General features: G+C 39.6%; 1 protein-coding gene across 1 annotated transcript in view; it reads right to left on the bottom strand.

Moving 5' to 3' along the window:
* Nucleotides 1–17822, bottom strand: part of CACNA2D4 (calcium voltage-gated channel auxiliary subunit alpha2delta 4) — a 1345448-nt gene extending 1327626 nt beyond the window's left edge. The window contains exon 1 of the mRNA XM_053718853.1: nucleotides 17423–17822. Coding sequence (XP_053574828.1) covers nucleotides 17423–17505 — 83 coding nt within the window. The 5' untranslated portion in view covers nucleotides 17506–17822. The remainder of the gene's footprint in view (nucleotides 1–17422) is intronic.
* Between the last annotated feature and the right edge of the window lie 3797 nt (nucleotides 17823–21619).

Consider the following 21619-nt stretch of genomic DNA (forward strand, 5'->3'; position numbering starts at 1 on the left):
GCTGCCGTCCGGCAGTCTCAAAAGCCAATCTGATGATGCTTTTAAACCAAAAGGAAAGAGAGGTAGAAGTTGCTTTTTTACCTCTCCTTTAACCAGAATAAACAACAAACAAAGAAGATGTTTGTCTAAAATCTTCAGTAGCCTCTAAATAGAATTTTAGAGCACGGACAACGTCCAAATTGTGTAACAAACGTTCCTTCTATGAAACTGGATTCGGACACAAAGAAGGTACAACTATCTCCTGGTTAATATTTTTGTTGGAAACAACCTTCGGAAGAAAACCAGGCTCAGTACGTAAAACCACCTTATCTGCATGGACCAGATAGGGCGGAGAACACTGCAGAGCAGATAACTCAGAAACTCTTCTAGCGGAAGAAATTGCAACCTAAAACAAAACTTTCCAAGATAATAACTTAATATCTACGGAATGTAAGGGTTCAAACGGAACCCCTTGAAAAACTGAAAGAACTAGATTAAGACTCCAGGGAAGAGTCAAAGGTCTGTAAACAGGCTTGATTCTAACCAGAGCCTGAACAAACGCTTAAACGTCTGGCACAGCTGCCAGCCTTTCCAAAAAACTCTAAGCCATCTCCGTGGAGATGTTGCCTGTGCAACGGCAAAGAGAATGACTGGGGTAGGCGGAGCCTAGGAGGGACTATATGGCCAGCTTTGCTGGGCTCTTTGCCATTTCCTGTTGGGGAGGAGAATATCCCACAAGTAAGGATGACGCCGTGGACCGGACACACCTATGTTGGAGAAATATATATATATATATATATACACATACATACATATATATATACATCTTTAGACATGTATGTGTATGTATCTCTATGTTAAAGCCCTTTGCCTGCCATTTTTTACTAACACCTGAGAACTGACATTTTTGAGCACTTATAACTTTTTTATGCAATATTGTTTTGTAGTAGTTTTTATTAAAGGGACACTGTACCCAAAAATTTTTTCTTTCATGATTCAGATAGAGCATGCAATTTTAAGCAACTTTCTAATTTACTCCTATTATCAATTTTTCTTCGTTCACTTGCTATCGTTATTTGAAAAAGAAGGCATCTAAGCTGTTTTTTAGGTTCAGAACTGTGGACAGCACTTTTTTTATTGGTGGATGAATTTATCCACCAATCAGCAAGGACAACCCAGGTTGTTTACAAAAAATGGGCTGGCATCTAAACTTACGTTCATACATTTCAAATAAAGATACCAAGAGAATGAAGACAATTTGATAATAGGAGTAAATTAGAAAGTTGCTTAAAATGTCATGTTCTATCTGAATCACGAAAGACAAAATGTGGGTTCAGTGTCCCTTTCAATAGTGTTATTATTAGTGTAACAGTACTTTTAAATGTACTTTTATGTGTTTTGTGACACTTTTTTGTTTTGCGAAACAGTTAACCAGAGCTCTGAGGACGCTCTATCCTGACAAGCTAACTGATCGCATTTACTTTCAACTTGTTAAAAACAAGCGCTACACCTAACGCAAGCAAAACAATTGACATGCAATACATTTTTGTTGGCATTTGGCATGACGTGCTGCCCACCGCTAGATTCATACATCCTGTGAGAAGATTTTTTTTAGACTTTTGCCAGTTTGAACACGTGCTCAAAGAAGCTTTCTCACCCCTGCCATAGGATAAACTAGAATTTGAAGCAACTTCTCACAATGGCCCGATTCTAAAAAGATCTCTGGGCTGGTGAAATTCTATAAGAATGTTCACCAGTCCTATTTCCCTTGTGGAATTATATGAAAACAGGGTGCCAAGGGGCATATACTGTATTTTTGTATGGGAAGGAGATGGATACATTACAAAAGTGCACGATAAAATTTGTAATTTAAAAATCTTACAAAATTAATAATTGAGCCATTCACACAAAAATACACAGGGGGAAATTGTATTGTTAAAGGGACATGAAACCCAAACATTTTTGTTAATGATTCAGACAGAGAATATATTTTTAAACAACTTTCCAATATACTTCTGCTGTCTAATTTGCTTCAATCTTTTTTTTAAAAAGCAGCAATGCACTACTGGGAACTAGCTGATTACACTAAGTGTACCAATAACATGAGGCATTAGGCATATGTACAGGTGAAACTCGAAAAATTAGAATATTGTGCAAAAGTTCATTTATTTCATAATGAGATGCAAAATTTGCTCTCATCAGAAAAGAGGACTTTGGACCACTGAGCAACAGACCAGGTCTGCTTTTCTTTAGCCCAGGTAAGACGCTTCTGACGTTGTTTGTTGTTCAGGAGTGGCTTGACAAGAGGAATACGACATTTGAAGCCCATGTCCAGAATTTGTCTGTGTGTGGTGTCCGTCTGTGTGTGGTGGCTCTTGTGAAAGTCCCCAACACTTTTCAATGGCCTTTTCCTGACAATCCTCTCCAGGCTGCTTGTGCACCTTTTTCTTCCACACTATTCCCTTCCACATAACTTTATATTAATGTGCTTTGATACAGCACTTTGGGAACATCCAACTTCTTTTGCAATTACCTTTTGAGGCTTTCCCTCCTTATGGAGGGTGTCAATTATGGTTTTCTGCACAACTGTCAGGTCAGCAGTCTTTCCCATGATTGTGATTCCTACTGAACCAGACTGAGGGACCACTCAAAGGCTCAGGAACCCTTTGCAGGTGTTATGGCTTAATTAGCTGATTAGAGTGGGACACTTTGAGCCTAGAATATTGCACCTTTTCACAATATTCTAATTTTCTGAGATTGTGGATTTGGGGTTTTCATGAGCTGTAAGCCATAATCATCACAATTATGACAAATCACGGCTTGAACTATCTTGCTTTGCATGTAATGAGTCTATCTCATATATTAGTTTCACCTTTTAAGTTGCATTAGTGAAATAAATGAACTTTTGCACGATATTCTAATTTTTCGAGTTTCACCTGTATGCAGCCACGCATCAGCAGCTCCTGAGCCTACCGAGGTATCATTTTCAACAAAGGATGCCAAGAGAACGAAACAAATGAGATAATATAAGTACATTGAAAAGTTGTTTAAAATCACATCCTCTATGTGAATCACAAAAACATAATTTATGTAAGAACTTACCTGATAAATTAATTTCTTTCATATTAGCAAGAGTCCATGAGCTAGTGACGTATGGGATATACATTCCTACCAGGAGGGGCAAAGTTTCCCAAACCTCAAAATGCCTATATATACACCCCTCACCACACCCACAAATCAGTTTAACGAATAGCCAAGAAGTGGGGTGATAAGAAAAAAGTGCGAAGCATACAGGGAGTGCAGAATTATTAGGCAAGTTGTATTTTTGAGGATTAATTTTATTATTGAACAACAACCATGTTCTCAATGAACCCAAAAAACTCATTAATATCAAAGCTGAATAGTTTTGGAAGTAGTTTTTAGTTTGTTTTTAGTTATAGCTATTTTAGGGGGATATCTGTGTGTGCAGGTGACTATTACTGTGCATAATTATTAGGCAACTTAACAAAAAACAAATATATACCCATTTCAATTATTTATTTTTACCAGTGAAACCAATATAACATCTCAACATTCACAAATATACATTTCTGACATTCAAAAACAAAACAAAAACAAATCAGTGACCAATATAGCCACCTTTCTTTGCAAGGACACTCAAAAGCCTGCCATCCATGGATTCTGTCAGTGTTTTGATCTGTTCACCATCAACATTGCGTGCAGCAGCAACCACAGCCTCCCAGACACTGTTCAGAGAGGTGTACTGTTTTCCCTCCTTGTAAATCTCACATTTGATGATGGACCACAGGTTCTCAATGGGGTTCAGATCAGGTGAACAAGGAGGCCATGTCATTAGATTTTCTTCTTTTATACCCTTTCTTGCCAGCCACGCTGTGGAGTACTTGGACGCGTGTGATGGAGCATTGTCCTGCATGAAAATCATGTTTTTCTTGAAGGATGCAGACTTCTTCCTGTACCACTGCTTGAAGAAGGTGTCTTCCAGAAACTGGCAGTAGGACTGGGAGTTGAGCTTGACTCCATCCTCAACCCGAAAAGGCCCCACAAGCTCATCTTTGATGATACCAGCCCAAACCAGTACTCCACCTACACCTTGATGGCGTCTGAGTCGGACTGGAGCTCTCTGCCCTTTACCAATCCAGCCACGGGCCCATCCATCTGGCCCATCAAGACTCACTCTCATTTCATCAGTCCATAAAACCTTAGAAAAATCAGTCTTGAGATATTTCTTGGCCCAGTCTTGACGTTTCAGCTTGTGTGTCTTGTTCAGTGGTGGTCGTCTTTCAGCCTTTCTTACCTTGGCCATGTCTCTGAGTATTGCACACCTTGTGCTTTTGGGCACTCCAGTGATGTTGCAGCTCTGAAATATGGCCAAACTGGTGGCAAGTGGCATCTTGGCAGCTGCACGCTTGACTTTTCTCAGTTCATGGGCAGTTATTTTGCGCCTTGGTTTTTCCACACGCTTCTTGCGACCCTGTTGACTATTTTGAATGAAACGCTTGATTGTTCGATGATCACGCTTCAGAAGCTTTGCAATTTTAAGAGTGCTGCATCCCTCTGCAAGATATCTCACTATTTTTTACTTTTCTGAGCCTGTCAAGTCCTTCTTTTGACCCATTTTGCCAAAGGAAATGAAGTTGCCTAATAATTATGCACACCTGATATAGGGTGTTGATGTCATTAGACCACACCCCTTCTCATTACAGAGATGCACATCACCTAATATGCTTAATTGGTAGTAGGCTTTCGAGCCTATACAGCTTGGAGTAAGACAACATGCATAAAGAGGATGATGTGGTCAAAATACTCATTTGCCTAATAATTCTGCACTCCCTGTAAATATAAGGAATTGGAACAATTGTGCTTTATATAAAAAAATCATAACCACCACAAAAAAAGGGTGGGCCTCATGGACTCTTGCTAATATGAAAGAAATGAATTTATCAGGTAAGTTCTTACATAAATTATGTTTTCTTTCATGTAATTAGCAAGAGTCCATGAGCTAGTGACGTATGGGATAATGACTACCCAAGATGTGGATCTTCCACGCAAGAGTCACTAGAGAGGGAGGGATAAAATAAAGACAGCCAATTCCGCTGAAAAAAATCCACACCCAAAAATAAAGTTTAAATCTTATAAAGAAAAAAACTGAAAATATAAGCAGAAGATTCAAACTGAAACAGCTGCCTGAAGTACTTTTCTACCAAAGACAGCTTCAGAAGAAGAAAACACATCAAAATGGTAGAATTTAGTAAAAGTATGCAAAGAAGACCAAGTTGCTGCTTTGCAAATCTGATCAACCGAAGCTTCATTCCTAAACGCCCAGGAAGTAGAAACTGACCTAGTAGAATGAGCTGTAATCCTTTGAGGCGGAGTTTTACCCGACTCGACATAAGCATGATGAATTAAAGATTTCAACCAAGATGCCAAAGAAATGGCAGAGGCCTTCTGACCTTTCCTAGAACCGGAAAAGATAACAAATAGACTAGAAGTCTTTCGGAAATTCTTAGTAGCTTCAACATAATATTTCAAAGCTCTAACTACATCCAAAGAATGCAATGATTTCTCCTTAGAATTCTTAGGATTAGGACATAATGAAGGAACTACAATTTCTCTACTAATGTTGTTGGAATTCACAACCTTAGGTAAAAATTTAAAAGAAGTTTGCAACACCGCCTTATCCTGGTGAAAAATCAGAAAAGGAGACTCACAAGAAAGAGCAGATAATTCAGAAACTCTTCTGGCAGAAGAGATGGCCAAAAGGAACAAAACTTTCCAAGAAAGTAATTTAATGTCCAATGAATGCATAGGTTCAAACGGAGGAGCTTGAAGAGCCCTCAGAACCAAATTCAAACTCCAAGGAGGAGAAATTGACTTAATGACAGGTTTTATACGAACCAAAGCTTGTACAAAACAATGAATATCAGGAAGATTAGCAATCTTTCTGTGAAAAAGAACAGAAAGAGCAGAGATTTGTCCTTTCAAGGAACTTGCAGACAAACCTTATCCAAACCATCCTGAAGAAACTGTAAAATTCTCGGAATTCTAAAAGAATGCCAGGAAAAATTATGAGAAAGACACCAAGAAATATAAGTCTTCCAGACTCTATAATATATCTCCCTAGATACGGACTTACGAGCCTGTAACATAGTATTAATCACAGAGTCAGAGAAACCTCTTTGACTAAGAATCAAGCGTTCAATCTCCATACCTTTAAATTTAAGGATTTGAGATCCTGATGGAAAAAAGGACCTTGTGACAGAAGGTCTGGCCTTAACGGAAGAGTCCACGGTTGGCAAGAGGCCATCCGGACAAGATCCGCATACCAAAACCTGTGAGGCCATGCTGGAGCTACCAGCAGAACAAACAAGCATTCCTTCAGAATTTTGGAGATTACTCTTGGAAGAAGAACTAGAGGCGGAAAGATATAGGCAGGATGATACTTCCAAGGAAGTGACAATGCATCCACTGCTACCGCCTGAGGATCCCTGGACCTGGACAGATACCTGGGAAGCTTCTTGTTTAGATGAGAGGCCATCAAATCTATTTCTGGAAGTCCCCACTTCGCCCGGATGTAACGTTTGGCGACTGAGATAATCCGCTTCCCAATTGTCTATACCTGGGATATGAACCGCAGAAACTAGACAGGAGCTGGATTCCGCCCATACCAGAATTCGAGATACTTCTTTCATAGCCAGAGGACTGTGAGTCCCTCCTTGATGATTGATGTATGCCACAGTTGTGACATTGTCTGTCTGAAAACAAATGAACGATTCTCTCTTTAGAAGAGGCCAAGACTGAAGAGCTCTGAAAATTGCACGGAGTTCCAAAATATTGATCGGTAATCTCACTCCTGAGATTCCCAAACCCCTTGTGCTGTCAGAGACCCCCACACAGCTCCCCAACCTGTAAGACTTGCATCTGTTGAAATTACAGTCCAGGACGGAAGAACAAAAGAAGCCCCCTGAACTAAACGATGGTGATCTGTCCACCACGTCAGAGAGCGTCGTACAATCGGTTTTAAAGATATTAATTGAGATATCTTTGTGTAACACTGAATCTATCTGGAAACCTAAAAAGGTTACCTGTGTCTGAGGAATCAATGAACTTTTTGGTAAATTGATCCTCCAACCATGATATTGAAGAAAAAACACAAGTCGTTTCGTATGAGATTCTGCTAAATGTGAAGACTGAGCAAGTACCAAGATATCGTCCAAATAAGGAAATACCACAATACCCTGTTCTCTGATTACAGACAGAAGGGCACCGAGAACCTTCGTAAAAATTCTTGGAGCTGTAGCTAGGCCAAACGGCAGAGCCACAAACTGGTAATGCTTGTCTAGGAAAGAGAATCTCAGAAACTGATAGTGATCTGGATGAATCGGAATATGCAGATATGCATCCTGTAAATCTATTGTAGACATATAATGCCCTTGCTGAACAAAAGGCAGGATAGTCCTTACAGTTACCATTTTGAATGTTGGTATCCTTACATAACGATTCAATATTTTTAGATCCAGAACTGGTCTGAAGGAATTCTCCTTCTTTGGTACAATGAAGAGATTTGAATAAAACCCCAGTCCCTGTTCCAGAACTGGAACTGGTATAATTACTCCAGCCAACTCTAGATCTGAAACACATTTCAGAAATGCTTGAGCCTTCGCTGGGTTTACTGGGACACGGGAAAGAAAAAATCTCTTTGCAGGAGGCCTTATCTTGAAGCCAATTCTGTACCCTTCTGAAACAATGTTCTGAATCCAAAGATTGTGAACGGAATTGATCCAAATTTCTTAGAAAAAACGTAATCTGCCCCCTACCAGCTGAGCTGGAATGAGGGCCGCACCTTCATGTGGACTTAGGAGCTGGCTTTGATTTTCTAAAAGGCTTGGATTTATTCCAGACTGGAGATGGTTTTCAAACTGATACCGCTCCTGAGGATGAAGGATCAAGTTTTTGTTCCTTGTTGTGACGAAAGGAACGAAAAACGATTATTAGACCTAAATTTACCTTTAGATTTTTTATCCTGTGGTAAAAAAGTTCCTTTCCCTCCAGTAACAGTTGAGATAATACAATCCAACTGAGAACCAAACAATTTATTACCCTGGAAAGAAAGGGAAAGCAGAGTAGACTTAGAAGACATATCAGCATTCCAAGTTTTAAGCCATAAAGCTCTTCTAGCTAAAATAGCTAGAGACATATACCTGACATCAACTCTAATGATATCAAAGATGGCATCACAAATAAAATTATTAGCATGTTGAAGAAGAATAATAATGCTATGAGAATTATGATCTGTTACTTGTTGCGCTACAGCTTCTAACCAAAAAGTTGAAGCTGCAGCAACATCCGCTAAAGATATAGCAGGTCTAAGAAGATTACCTGAACACAAGTAAGCTTTTCTTAGAAAGGATTCAATTTTCCTATCTAAAGGATCCTTAAAGGAAGTACCATCTGCCGTAGGAATAGTAGTACGCTTAGCAAGAGTAGAGACAGCCCCATCAACCTTAGGGATTTTGTCCCAAAACTCTAATCTGTCAGATGGCACAGGATATAATTGCTTAAAACGTTTAGAAGGAGTAAATAAATTACCCAAATTATTCCATTCCCTGGAAATTACTTCAGAAATAGCACTAGGGACAGGAAAAACTTCTGGAATAACTACAGGAGATTTAAAAACCTTTCTAAACGTTTAGAATTAGTATCAAGAGGACCAGAATCCTCAATTTCTAATGCAATTAGGACTTCTTTAAGTAAAGAACGAATAAATTCCATTTTAAATAAATATGAAGATTTATCAGCATCAACCTCTGAGACAGAATCCTCTGAACCAGAAGAACCATTATCAGAATCAGAATGATGATGTTCATTTAAAAATTCATCTGAAAAATGAGAAGTTTTAAAAGACTTTTTACGTTTACTAGAAGGAGGAATAACAGACATAGCCTTCTTAATGGATTTAGAAACAAAATCTCTTATGTTATCAGGAACACTCTGAGTATTAGATGTTGACGGAACAGCAACAGGTAATGTAACAGTACTAAAGGAAATATTATCTGCATTAACAAGTTTGTCATGACAAACAGTACAAACAACAGCTGGAGGAACAGATACCATAAGTTTACAGCAGATACACTTAGCTTTGGTAGCTCCAGCCCCAGGCAGCGATTTTCCAGAAGTATCTTCTGACTCAGTTTCAACGTGGGACATCTTGCAATATGTAATAGAAAAAACAACATATAAAGCAAAATTGATCAAATTCCTTAAATGACAGTTTCAGGAATGGGAAAAAAATGCCAGTGAACAAGCTTCTAGCAACCAGAAGCAATAAATAATGAGACTTAAATAATGTGGAGACAATAGTGACGCCCATATTTTTTTAGCGCCAATAATGACGCCCACATTATTTGGCGCCAAAAATGACGCCACATCCGGAACGCCGACACTTTTGGCGCAAAAGAATGTCAAAAATGACGCAACTTCCGGCGACACGTATGACGCCGGAAACAGAAAAAAAAAATTTTGCGCCAAAAAAGTCTGCGCCAAGAATGACGCAATAAAATGAAGTATTTTCAGCCCCCGCGAGCCTAACAGCCCACAGGGAAAGTCAAATTTTAAGGTAAGAAAAAAATTGATTTATTCATATGCATTATCCCAAATATGAAACTGACTGTCTGAAATAAGGAATGTTGAACATCCTGAGTCAAGGCAAATAAATGTTTGAATACATATATTTAGAACTTTATAAAAAAGTGCCCAACCATAGCTTAGAGTGTCACAGAAAATAAGACTTACTTACCCCAGGACACTCATCTACATGTTGTAGAAAGCCAAACCAGTACTGAAACGAAAATCAGCAGAGGTAATGGTATATAAATAAGAGTATATCGTCGATCTGAAAAGGGAGGTAAGAGATGAATCTCTACGACCGATAACAGAGAACCTATGAAATAGACCCCGTAGAAGGAGATTATTGAATTCAAATAGGCAATACTCTCCTCACATCCCTCTGACATTCACTGCACGCTGAGAGGAAAACCGGGCTCCAACCTGCTGCGGAGCGCATATCAACGTAGAATCTAGCACAAACTTACTTCACCACCTCCATAGGAGGCAAAGTTTGTAAAACTGATTTGTGGGTGTGGTGAGGGGTGTATTTATAGGCATTTTGAGGTTTGGGAAACTTTGCCCCTCCTGGTAGGAATGTATATCCCATACGTCACTAGCTCATGGACTCTGTAATTGCTAATTACATGAAAGAAATTAATAATTGGGTTTCATGGCCCTTTACAGAGCAACATAATTTATAACAAAAATTGTTCATCGCAAATCTTATTTTATCAAAAACTTTGAAGGTAAATTACACAGGAATACATTGTATGAACTATGCACATTATAAATCATAATTTAAGTACACTGGATGTGAAAAAAAGCAAGAAATGTGTACATAAAAGTACAAACTACAAAGTGTAATTGTTTTTTCATAAAATAAACTGAACATGGCTGTTCCATAGACTTATATGACATTTTCTCTCCAATCCCAGCATAATTCTATAAACATTTTTGTACTACAGTTCTCATTGTTTTTTTCTCGCCAGGTAAAAAGCAGCGAGTTTTCACCAAAATACTCAAAACACTAATTATTCTGAAATGAACCTATGCATACAAAAATTACAGTGAATTTAAGGTACAGTGTATTGAAAACAGCGTAATTTGATTTGCATTAAATTAAAGGTAAACTTTGATGAATGAAAGCCCAGTTTTAAAAAATACTATTAAAAACAGGGGCACTTTCATTCATCAAAGTTTAGAAAGTTTAGATTTTGTTTGAAAAAGTACCTTTCTTCTTTTCACAGCCGGAGCAGCTTCCCCCACACGGAGATCCTCTCTTCACACGTCATCAATGACTAATCCGGCTTCCTCCAATCACGGCTGTCCCCCCCCAGGGGAATCATTGCCTGAGGCCATGCCGTGATTGGAGGAAGCCGGATAAGTCATTGCTGACGTGTGAAGAGAGGATCTCCAGGCGGGGGAAGCTGCTCCGGCTGTGAAGAGGAAAGAGGTAAGTTTTTGAACAAAACGTCTGCTTTCTAAACTTTAATGAATGAAAGTGCCCCTGTTTTAATAGTATTTTTAAAAACTGGGCTTTCATTCATCAAAGTTTACCTTCACTTTAAGCGTAATATTTTTAAAACATGTCCTTCGTCCTCCATTGCAAACTTTTACCTAGCAGAGAGCTCTCATTATTTGTATGGGAGACATCTCGCCACTTGCAGGAACAGCTCTTTTTTTTTATATAGAATTCCACGAGGGTGCCTCAGCGATTGTTGAAGTGGAAAACCACGTCTTGACCGCTGAATTTTTTTAGATTCAGGACCAATGCAAATTACTCATTGGGCCTTATTCTCAAAAACTTGCCAGCGTGGAGAGAAATCGTCAGCTTTTTTTACTGAACATTATATTGTAAAGTAAGTGTCTCTCCTGTACATAAAACATATTAATGAACCCCTTTAATGAGATACACAGTTCCCACGGTACAAATTACCTTTAAAACAATCCCTGCGGGTACTCGTAATACTGACAAGGCTCCTTATAGAATCTCACCAGACCAGAGAGCTTTAGAGAATAAGGTCCATGTTGCTAAGTAAACAGTTTATTTAAAGGGATACTAAACACTAAATACAACCCATGCAACTCCTTCTAATCATGGGTGCTGCCATTTTGGAACCTAGGTTACACTGCAGGTACCTGAAGGAGAATTGCTGCACATGTGCAAACAGGCCAGCACTGGAATGTAGTGAAAATGTTCAAAATGATGGCACCCATGACTATTGGTAGGTGGGGAACCTCAATACTATGCTTATAAAATGTATTGTGTTTAATGTCCCTATAAGAATAAATGGTCCTTATTAGTGTCCTGCCCATAACTTACTCATTAAAAAGGGACAAAATCAGGTCAAACTTAAAGCTAAAGAACTTTCGAGTTTACTTATTTTATCTAATCTGCTTTGTTCCTCTTTGTATCCTTTGTGAAAAAGCATACCTAGGTAGGCTCAGAAGTAGCTACTGGGAGTTAGATGTTGATAGGTGGCTGCACATCTATACCTCTTGTGATTGGCCCATCAGACATCCCAACCTCCCCATACAGCTAGGTACCAGTAATGCATTGCTTTACCTTCAACAAAGAATACCAAGCAAAGGTGAAAATAGAAGTAAATTGGAAATGTGTTTAAATTTGTATGGTCTATTTGCATCATAAAAGAACAATTTTGTGTTCCTTGCCCCTTTAAGACCATAAAAATAATACATCAATCTCTGAGGCCACCAAATAAATAAAACATATTGCCAAATACCATATTAAACCTGCTGAAAGCACTAATGAAAAGCGTGGAAGCGGAAATAATGCCTCGGTTTTGTAATTGCAGCAATTGAGAACAGGTAAATGTTTATATAAATTTTCCACTAAGTCAGACAAAATGCAGAACATGGAAGCTAAGTGATATCATGTGGGCCTGTGCACATCTTTATTTTCAGATTACATTTATCACGCATCTGTCACATTTCCATGAGTGCCCTGTTTTACCAGGTATATCCTATTACTTTTGAGTTATCGCACGACTCATTATGCTCTCAATGTCTGCAAATTTGTATCTCTATTGTCTGTGTAATGTGTCTGCACAGTTGCACCTGTGTGTTTGATGCTGTATAATTATCTTCAACATTTCTACATTAATTACAGGTAGTTCTGGATGTGCGGGAGGTAGATTTACAATATTGGTGAGATTTAGAAAACTCAGATGGAACTACACAGACACACAACAAAATCTTTACAGTAGGTCTAATGTTTTTCCAATATTATATATTGGCAAACACAAAAAAATGTATGTGCATATTAATGTCATATAATGTCACTCTTGCCTTAAATGTGTCCCACAAATCTGTGTATATGTACCCAATGTCCCAATAGAGAGAGCTCCCTCTCACCACAATGTCATTGTGTGTTCCTGAATCCTCCTCTCTGTCACACACACATCCCAACCTCCCCATACACAGAGCTAAGGAGGATTTGCAGGCTGTAGGCAGTAAACAGCCGGTTCTGTTCTCAGAGCTGCCAAATTATGTTTTTACTCAGTAACATATAAAAAAATCCTTGAAAAACAAGTTAAAGCCGCATGAAATATCACAGGGGGAAGTGCCTCACTCAAAGCACAGAACTCTTATAATAAAGTGTGACTGCAGATGAACTAAAGAGGCAGAAGCATCCCTTTTTTACAGCATCAATATTAACCCTTCGTTCACTAAATAAAAAATAAGTTGACACTATTATAAAATAGCCTGGAATCACCTCTTGCCCACGAATATTAAATGGGGCAACTATATTGTCATATCAACCTATAGCAAACAAGGCTGCAGCACATTGCTAAACATGGAATTAATTTTTTTATCCACTTGACCAGTGAACCTCAGGCTATTTCCCTGCTACAGACAGTCAAAGCATCACAACAACTTTACACACAAAATATTACAGAATATATCATATTAACCCTTTCCCTGCTGCACATCTACAAATACTGATATACATTACATCTAATTAACATTTACTGCAAGGCTTCAAGCGGTAATAAAACAGTATTGTAGGCTTAATTAATATGGAAGGCTCACACATCAAAACTACTACTTCATTTTGAAACCAACTTGGCTTAGAATTTGTGTCTCCATTCATGAGGAGTAAAATTCCCACTAAATGTTTCCAGACTCATGACGGGGAAATGTCAAGTGTAATTTCTGATCATCATTATTTGTCAAGCTTGGTGTATTTTTTTCCATGATTTATATTTTAACAAGATTTCTTTTTGTAGTAGGGGATCATGGTGTGAGTTCCAACGACTCTAGATTCAAAATGAAGTTGCATTGTTGGTTGTGAGTCTTTAATAAGAGGGAGAAATAAAACAATATTTGACTAATGGACTATAGGTAAGTACATGTAATAGTGTATACGTAATAGACAGGTACCTATAATGAATCTGTGCATTTAGGCAATCAGGTGAGTGGTTGGTTAGCACATGGCAAGTGTTTTGGAGCATCTGGTGACAGTGTTATAGGTTAGTGCTGGGACAGTTGTGTAGGTGAGGGACATGAAATCCAACATTTTCTTTTGTGATTCAGATAGAACATAGAATTTTAAACAACTTTCCAGTTTACTTCTATTACCAAATTTGCTTCATTCTCTTGGTATCCATTGTTGAAGGAGCAGCAATACACTACTGGTTGCTAACTGAACACATGGGGTGAGCCAATGACAATAGGCATATAAGCATCCACCAATCAGAAGCTAGCACCCAGGTTCATTGCTTCTCCTGAGCTTACCTTGCTAAACACTTCAGCAAAGGATAACAAGAGAAGGAAACAAATTAAATAATAGATGTAAATTTGAAAGTTTTTTTTTAAATTGAATGTTCTGTCTGAATCGTGAATGTCTAATTATAACTTTACTGTCCCTTTAATAAGCATACTAGTGTGGGGTTGAACAGTTGTATATAGTTCTTGTGAGAGCTGAAATATCAGTCAAGTATTTTGTAGGATGTTGCAGCAGAAAATCACTTAGAGGGTGTTAGTATATAAATATGTGAACATATGTTGTGGCAAATGGGTTGATAACATCTAAGTTGTTCTTTAAGTTCCAAATTTCGAAGAGAAACTGATGTATGGATGATGGGCCTGTATTTAATATATGACTGAGGAAGGACAGATTTATAGCTTCTTTAGAAGTTGTGAACCCATTGAATGGGCATCTGACTTTAGTTAGTTGTAACTTGTATCATGAGTGGCAGATTAAAGACTGGTATTGTTGTCAAAGTATAGGGTATTACTGATGAGGGCATAAAGAGGTATATGAATGCATTTTGTTAGATATGGAGATGTTGTAATAGAGAATGACAATGACAAGGACGCTGGGAGCAATAGGCAGATCTAGGGGCAGCTGAGTCTGACAGGCAATGGCATTGGGTAGCTTAGCTGTACGTGGTAATAAAGGTGCTAGGGCAGAACATGTTTTATGATAGATAAGGATGATGGGAGAAAACAAAGTATGTAGTGGGTTATTTATGCTTCACGTGTGTTGATACAGATATGCAGGTGCACAAGAGAAGGTAATAGGCTATCTGTGTCATGTGGTGTTAGTGCAGACAGGTAAGTACAGATGCTGAGACCAGCAGGTAAATGGGAGCTAGGCTATCTGTGTCACGTGGTGTTAGTGCAGACAGGTAAGTACAGATGCTGAAACAAGCAGGTAAGTGGACGCTAGGCTATCTGTGTCACGTGGTGTTAGTGCAGACAGGTAAGTACAGATGCTGAGACCAGCAGGTAAATGGGAGCTAGGCTATCTGTGTCACGTGGTGTTAGTGCAGACAGGTAAGTACAGATGCTGAAACAAGCAGGTAAGTGGGCGCTAGGCTATCTGTGTCACGTGGTGTTAGTGCAGACAGGGAAGTACAGATGCTGAGACCAGCAGGTAAGTGGGTGCTAGGCTATCTGTGTCACGTGGTGTTAGTGCAGACAGGTAAGTACAGATGCTGAGACCAGCAGGTAAGTGGGTGCTAGGCTATCTGTGTCACGTGGTGTTAGTGCAGACAGGTAAGTACAGATGCTGAGACCAGCAGGTAAGTGGGTGCTAGGCTATCTGTGTCACGTGGTGTTAGTGCAGACAGGTAAGTACAAATGCTGAGACAAGCAGGTAAATGGGCGCTGGGCTATCTGTGTCACGTGGTGTTAGAGCAGGCAGGTAAGCACAGATGCTGAGACCAGCAGGTAAGTGGGCGCTAGGCTATCTGTGTCACGTGGTGTTAGTGCAGACAGGAAAGTACAGATGCTGAGACCAGCAGGTAAGTGGGCGCTAGGCTATCTGTGTCACGTGGTGTTAGTGCAGACAGGTAAGTACAGATGCTGAGACAAGCAGGTAAATGGGAGCTAGGCTATCTGTGTCACGTGGTGTTAGTGCAGACAGGTAAGTACAGATGCTGAGACAAGCAGGTAAGTGGGCGCTAGGCTATTTGTGTCACGTGGTGTTAGTGCAGACAGGTAAGTACATATGCTGAGACAAGCAGGTAAATGGGAGCTAGGCTATCTGTGTCACGTGGTGTTAGTGCAGACAGGTAAGTACAGATGCTGAAACAAGCAGGTAAGTGGGCGCTAGGCTATCTGTGTCACGTGGTGTTAGTGCAGACAGGTAAGTACAGATGCTGAGACAAGCAGGTAAGTGGGGGCTAGGCTATCTGTGTCACATGGTGTTAGTGCAGACAGGTAAGTACAGATGCTGAGACAAGCAGGTAAGTGGGAGCTAGGCTATCTGTGTCACGTGATGTTAGTGCAGACAGGTAAGTACAGATGCTGAGACAAGCAGGTAAGTGGGCGCTAGGCTATTTCTCACGTGATGTTAGTGCAGACAGGTAAGTACAGATGCTGAGACAAGCAGGTAAGTGGGGGCTAGGCTATTTGTCACGTGATGTTAGTGCTGACAGGTAAGTACAGATGCTGAGACAAGCAGGTAAGTGGGCGCTAGGCTATTTGTCACGTGATGTTAGTGCAGACAGGTAAGTACAGATGCTGAGACAAGCAGGTAAGTGGGCGCTAGGCTATTTGTCACGTGATGTTAGTGCAGACAGGTAAGTACAGATGCTGAGACAAGCAGGTAAGTGGGCGCTAGGCTATTTGTCACGTGATGTTAGTGCAGACAGGTAAGTACAGATGCTGAAACAAGCAGGTAAGTGGGCGCTAGGCTATTTGTCACGTGATGTTAGTGCAGACAGGTAAGTACAGATGCTGAAACAAGCAGGTAAGTGGGCGCTAGGCTATTTGTCACGTGATGTTAGTGCAGACAGGTAAGTACAGATGCTGAGACAAGCAGGTAAGTGGGCGCTAGGCTATTTGTCACGTGATGTTAGTGCAGACAGGTAAGTACAGATGCTGAAACAAGCAGGTAAGTGGACGCTAGGCTATTTGTCACGTGATGTTAGTGCAGACAGGTAAGTACATATGCTGAGACAAGCAGGTAAGTGGACGCTAGGCTATTTGTCACGTGATGTTAGTGCAGACAGGTAAGTACAGATGCTGAAACAAGCAGGTAAGTGGGCGCTAGGCTATTTGTCACGTGATGTTAGTGCAGGCAGGTAAGTACAGATGCTGAAACAAGCAGGTAAGTGGGGGCTAGGCTATTTGTCACGTGATGTTAGTGCAGACAGGTAAGTACAGATGCTGAGACAAGCAGGTAAGTGGGCGCTAGGCTATTTGTCACGTGATGTTAGTGCAGACAGGTAAGTACAGATGCTGAGACAAGCAGGTAAGTGGGCGCTAGGCTATTTGTCACGTGATGTTAGTGCAGACAGGTAAGTACAGATGCTGAGACAAGCAGGTAAGTAGGGGGTGGTCTCACGTGTCAGTAGGGATCCTCCTTTGGCCTCTGAGCGCCGCACATCCAGAGAACACAATCCAGAGCAGCGCCAGTCTCCAGCACATAGTGCCCCGGGGACATGAGGGGCAATACGGGTTTCTGCTGTATGCCCCACTTTTTCTTCTTTCTATACCCAGCGCCTCTGGTTCTCCTCTCTCTTCTCTGGTCTTTTTGCTTCTCACTTAACCACTCTGATATCCCCAATACCTTCCCTTATCTTCTATATTGCCATTATGTCCCCTATTTCATCATACTCTCGCTTTCTGGTTTGTCCTTTACTTATTTGCTCACTATTTTATTTCTCTTCCTCTCTGCTCACCGAGATCCCCCACTCTGATCACAGATAATCTGCAGGATCCGATCCAAGGGATTACAGGCATCCCGTGTACCAATCACAGACCGCGTCCCGCCCCTTATTAACCCCGCGCCTGCCGGGACACGGACTCTTCTCTAATCACAGGACCTTCTGTCTGGCGAGAATGAGTGATTTTTTTTTATATAAAGAAATCACATAATAATTTATTTTTATTTCTGCTCAATACTTTACAACTACTTCTAAACGCGTGAAGTTTACTCGGCACTGCACTCTACTTTCTACTCTTAACCCGTTGGCTGCAATGCATGACAGGATTAAAGGAAATAATTACACAGATTTAAATAATCAATCACAAATAGAGTTTGGTGTGTGTATATATCCCCATAGTATTGCAGTATGCACTGATACGTTTTTTTATTGGGCTAACATGATATATAAAAGACTAGTTTTCTTCTCTTCCTGAGATCTGAAGCAGTACTAATCAATGTAACAATACTCTGGTTATTTTTAACATGCTGTCTACTGGGCTAATACTGCTAAACCAAGATATATATATATATTGTGGGTTAGGTTCCAGACCACTGCAATAAAGTAAATGTTGCAATAAAGTGAGTCACACTAATTTTTGGGTTTTCCAGTGCATAAAAAAGTAAAACAATGTACATACCTTAATTAAAAAAAATATTTCTTAAAATTGCTAACCATCATCTGAGCCTTCAGCGAGTATTTTTGGTTGTGGTATATACAGTATATACTGTGTGTATATATATATATATATATATATATATATATATATATATATGCATTTATGTGTATACATGTAAAAATGGTGCAAATAGACTCGATGCAACCTTCAATTTTTATCACTATCTGTGAAGTGCAAAAACAGAGGTACGCCTGTATATATATATATATATATATATATATATATATATATATATATATATATATATATATATATATATATATATATATATGAAGATGCAAAGGGGAACCAGCACACACTCTTTCAATCGCTCATCATCCGGGGTGCACTTCAAGCAAAATACATAAAGAACAGGCAATGGGAAGGCACTCATGATAATAAATTGAATACAAATATATATATATTTATAATACACACACACATACATATATATATATATATATATATATATATATATATATATATATATATAAAATAAAATAAATCTTACCAGGATAGGCTCAATGACTTAAATATGTATAGCTTAGAGGAGAGAAGGGAAAGAGATGATATGATAGCAACTTTCAAGTACGCTAAAGGGCTTAGTAAAACTGAGGCTGTGGGTATTTTACATAAAATGGAAAATTCAAGAACAAGGGGTCATGATCTCAAGCTGAAGGGTAGTAGATTCAGGAGTAATTTGAGGAAGCACTTCTTTACAGAAAGAGTGATTGATTTATGGAATAAACTTCCTAAAGAGGTACAGTGGGGCAAAAAAGTATTTAGTCAGCCACCAATTGTGCAAGTTCTCCCACTTAAGGAGATGAGAGAGGCCTGTAATTTTCATCATAGGTATACCTCAACTATGAGAGACAAAATGTGGAAACAGATCCAGACAATCACATTGTCTGATTTGGAAATAATGTATTTGCAAATTATGGTGGAAAATAAGTATTTGGTCAATATCAAAAGTTCATCTCAATACTTTGTTATATATCCTTTGTTGGCAATGACAGAGGTCAAACGTTTTCTGTAAGTCTTCACAAGGTTGTCACACACTGTTGCTGGTATGTTGGCCCATTCCTGCATGCAGATCTCCTCTAGAGCAGTGATGTTTTGGGGCTGTCGCTGGGCAACACAGACTTTCAACTCCCTCCAAAGGTTTTCTATGGGGTTGAGATCTGGAGACTGGCTAGGCCACTCCAGGACCTTGAAATGCTTCTTACGAAGCCACTCCTTCATTGCCCGAGCGGTGTGTTTGGGATCATTTTCATGCTGAAAGACCCAGCTACGTTTCATCTTCAATGCCCTTGCTGATGGAAGGAGGTTTGCACTCAAAATCTCACGATACATGACCCCATTCATTCTTTCATGTACACGGACCAGTCGTCCTGTTCCCTTTGCAGAAACAGCCCCAAAGTATGATGTTGCCACCCCCATGCTTCACAGTAGGTATGGTGTTCTTTGGTTGCAACTCAGCATTCTCTCTCCTTCAAACACGACGAGTTGTGTTTCTACCAAACAGTTCTACTTTGGTTTCATCTGACCATATGACATTCTCCCAATTCACTTCTGGATCATCCAAATGCTCTCTAGCATACTTCAGACGGGCCCGGACATGTTCTGGCTTAAGCAGGGGGACATGTCTGGCACTGCAGGATCTGAGTCCCTGGCGGCGTAGTGTGTTACTGCGGGTAGCTTTTGTTACGTTGGTCCCAGCTATCTGCAGGTCATTCACTAGGTCCCCCCGTGTGGTTCTGGGATGTTTGCTCCCCGTTCTTGTGATCATTTTGACCCCACGGGGTGAGATCTTGCGTGGAGCCCCAGATCGAGGGAGATTATTAGTGGTCTTGTATGTCTTCCATTTTCTAATTATTGCTCCCACAGTTGATTTCTTCACACCAAGCTGCTTGCCTATTGCAGATTCAGTCTTCCCAGCCTGGTGCAGGTCTACAATTTTGTTTCTGGTGTCCTTCAACAGCTCTTTGGTCTTCACCATAATAGAGTTTGGAGTGTGACTGTTTGAGGTTGTGGACAGGTGTCTTTTATACTGATTTTACACAATTGACTGTGAAGTGATGCACTAAACTCTCTCAACTAGCCAATCTATTTGTACTACCTCCTTCCTAGATAGTTCTGTATAGTGTATAGATAAATTTAGGGTTAGATGGCGCTAAAAAAGCAATTGGGTGACTTGAATGATTAATGGGATAAATTTAGTGAATTTGTAATAGCTGCAAATACCCTTCTACAAATAAACTATCTTTGATGACTGGATAGAATAAATATCCACTCTTTTGGTGATGTCAATTCACAATGAACAATTTATTGAATACAAATTTTCCACATATCTTCAAAATAAAATACAATGAAATTACCATTCAACATACATCCATACTGAAATTAGTATAAAAATAATTCTTTAAATATTTAAAAAAAATACCATGCAGAATGCAACAAATTTATTAATCCTAAAAAAAAAATTCAATCGTATATGTAATATACCAATTCTATGTATTTAAAGCCTTGATGTCTGTAAATAGTTGTAACAGCAGTGATTGATATACAGCGGTATGTTCAGGATCGTAATGTGTATTCTGGTTACCAATGCTTTTTAATTGCCTGCAGGCTATTCAGTTCATATATATAAACAGTTATTTCTTTGTTTTATATATCTTTTGAAAAAACTTTCTTCATATATTTAATCCTGGTGTTTTCTTTGAACTTTACTTAAAGTCACGTTTTCTCAGAGTTAATGATTATTTCCAGTTATATAACTTGAAAAGGTGGTGATTCATATGGAACCCGGGAGACAGCTCCCTTGAGCTCAGTGTGCTTCAGCCGTAATGGCAGGATAGTCTCTCACCTCTTTTATGACGTCTGCAGGGAGCCCCAAATTTGTATGTATTCTCACCTGCTTTCGGCTTTTTTGTCCGGCTGATTCACTCCAGCTGAGACACGCTGTGCACTGCGCGTCTTTGCCCACCGGATCTTTAGAAGTGGTCCTTCACTTGCGCAAGACTTTGTTTCCACAAAAGCACTTCTGTCGGGGGTGGTGGTAGTAGTTGCTCTGCTCTTAAGTACAGTGTACGCAGAGAGACCTCCTTTCCCGATTCCTTCCGTTTTACACAGCTCACAACCACTGTTCCCTGTAAGGTGCGCGGCAGCGCGGGCGCGC

Source organism: Bombina bombina, chromosome 6 (assembly GCF_027579735.1).
Source record: "Bombina bombina isolate aBomBom1 chromosome 6, aBomBom1.pri, whole genome shotgun sequence".
NCBI lineage: Eukaryota > Metazoa > Chordata > Amphibia > Anura > Bombinatoridae > Bombina > Bombina bombina.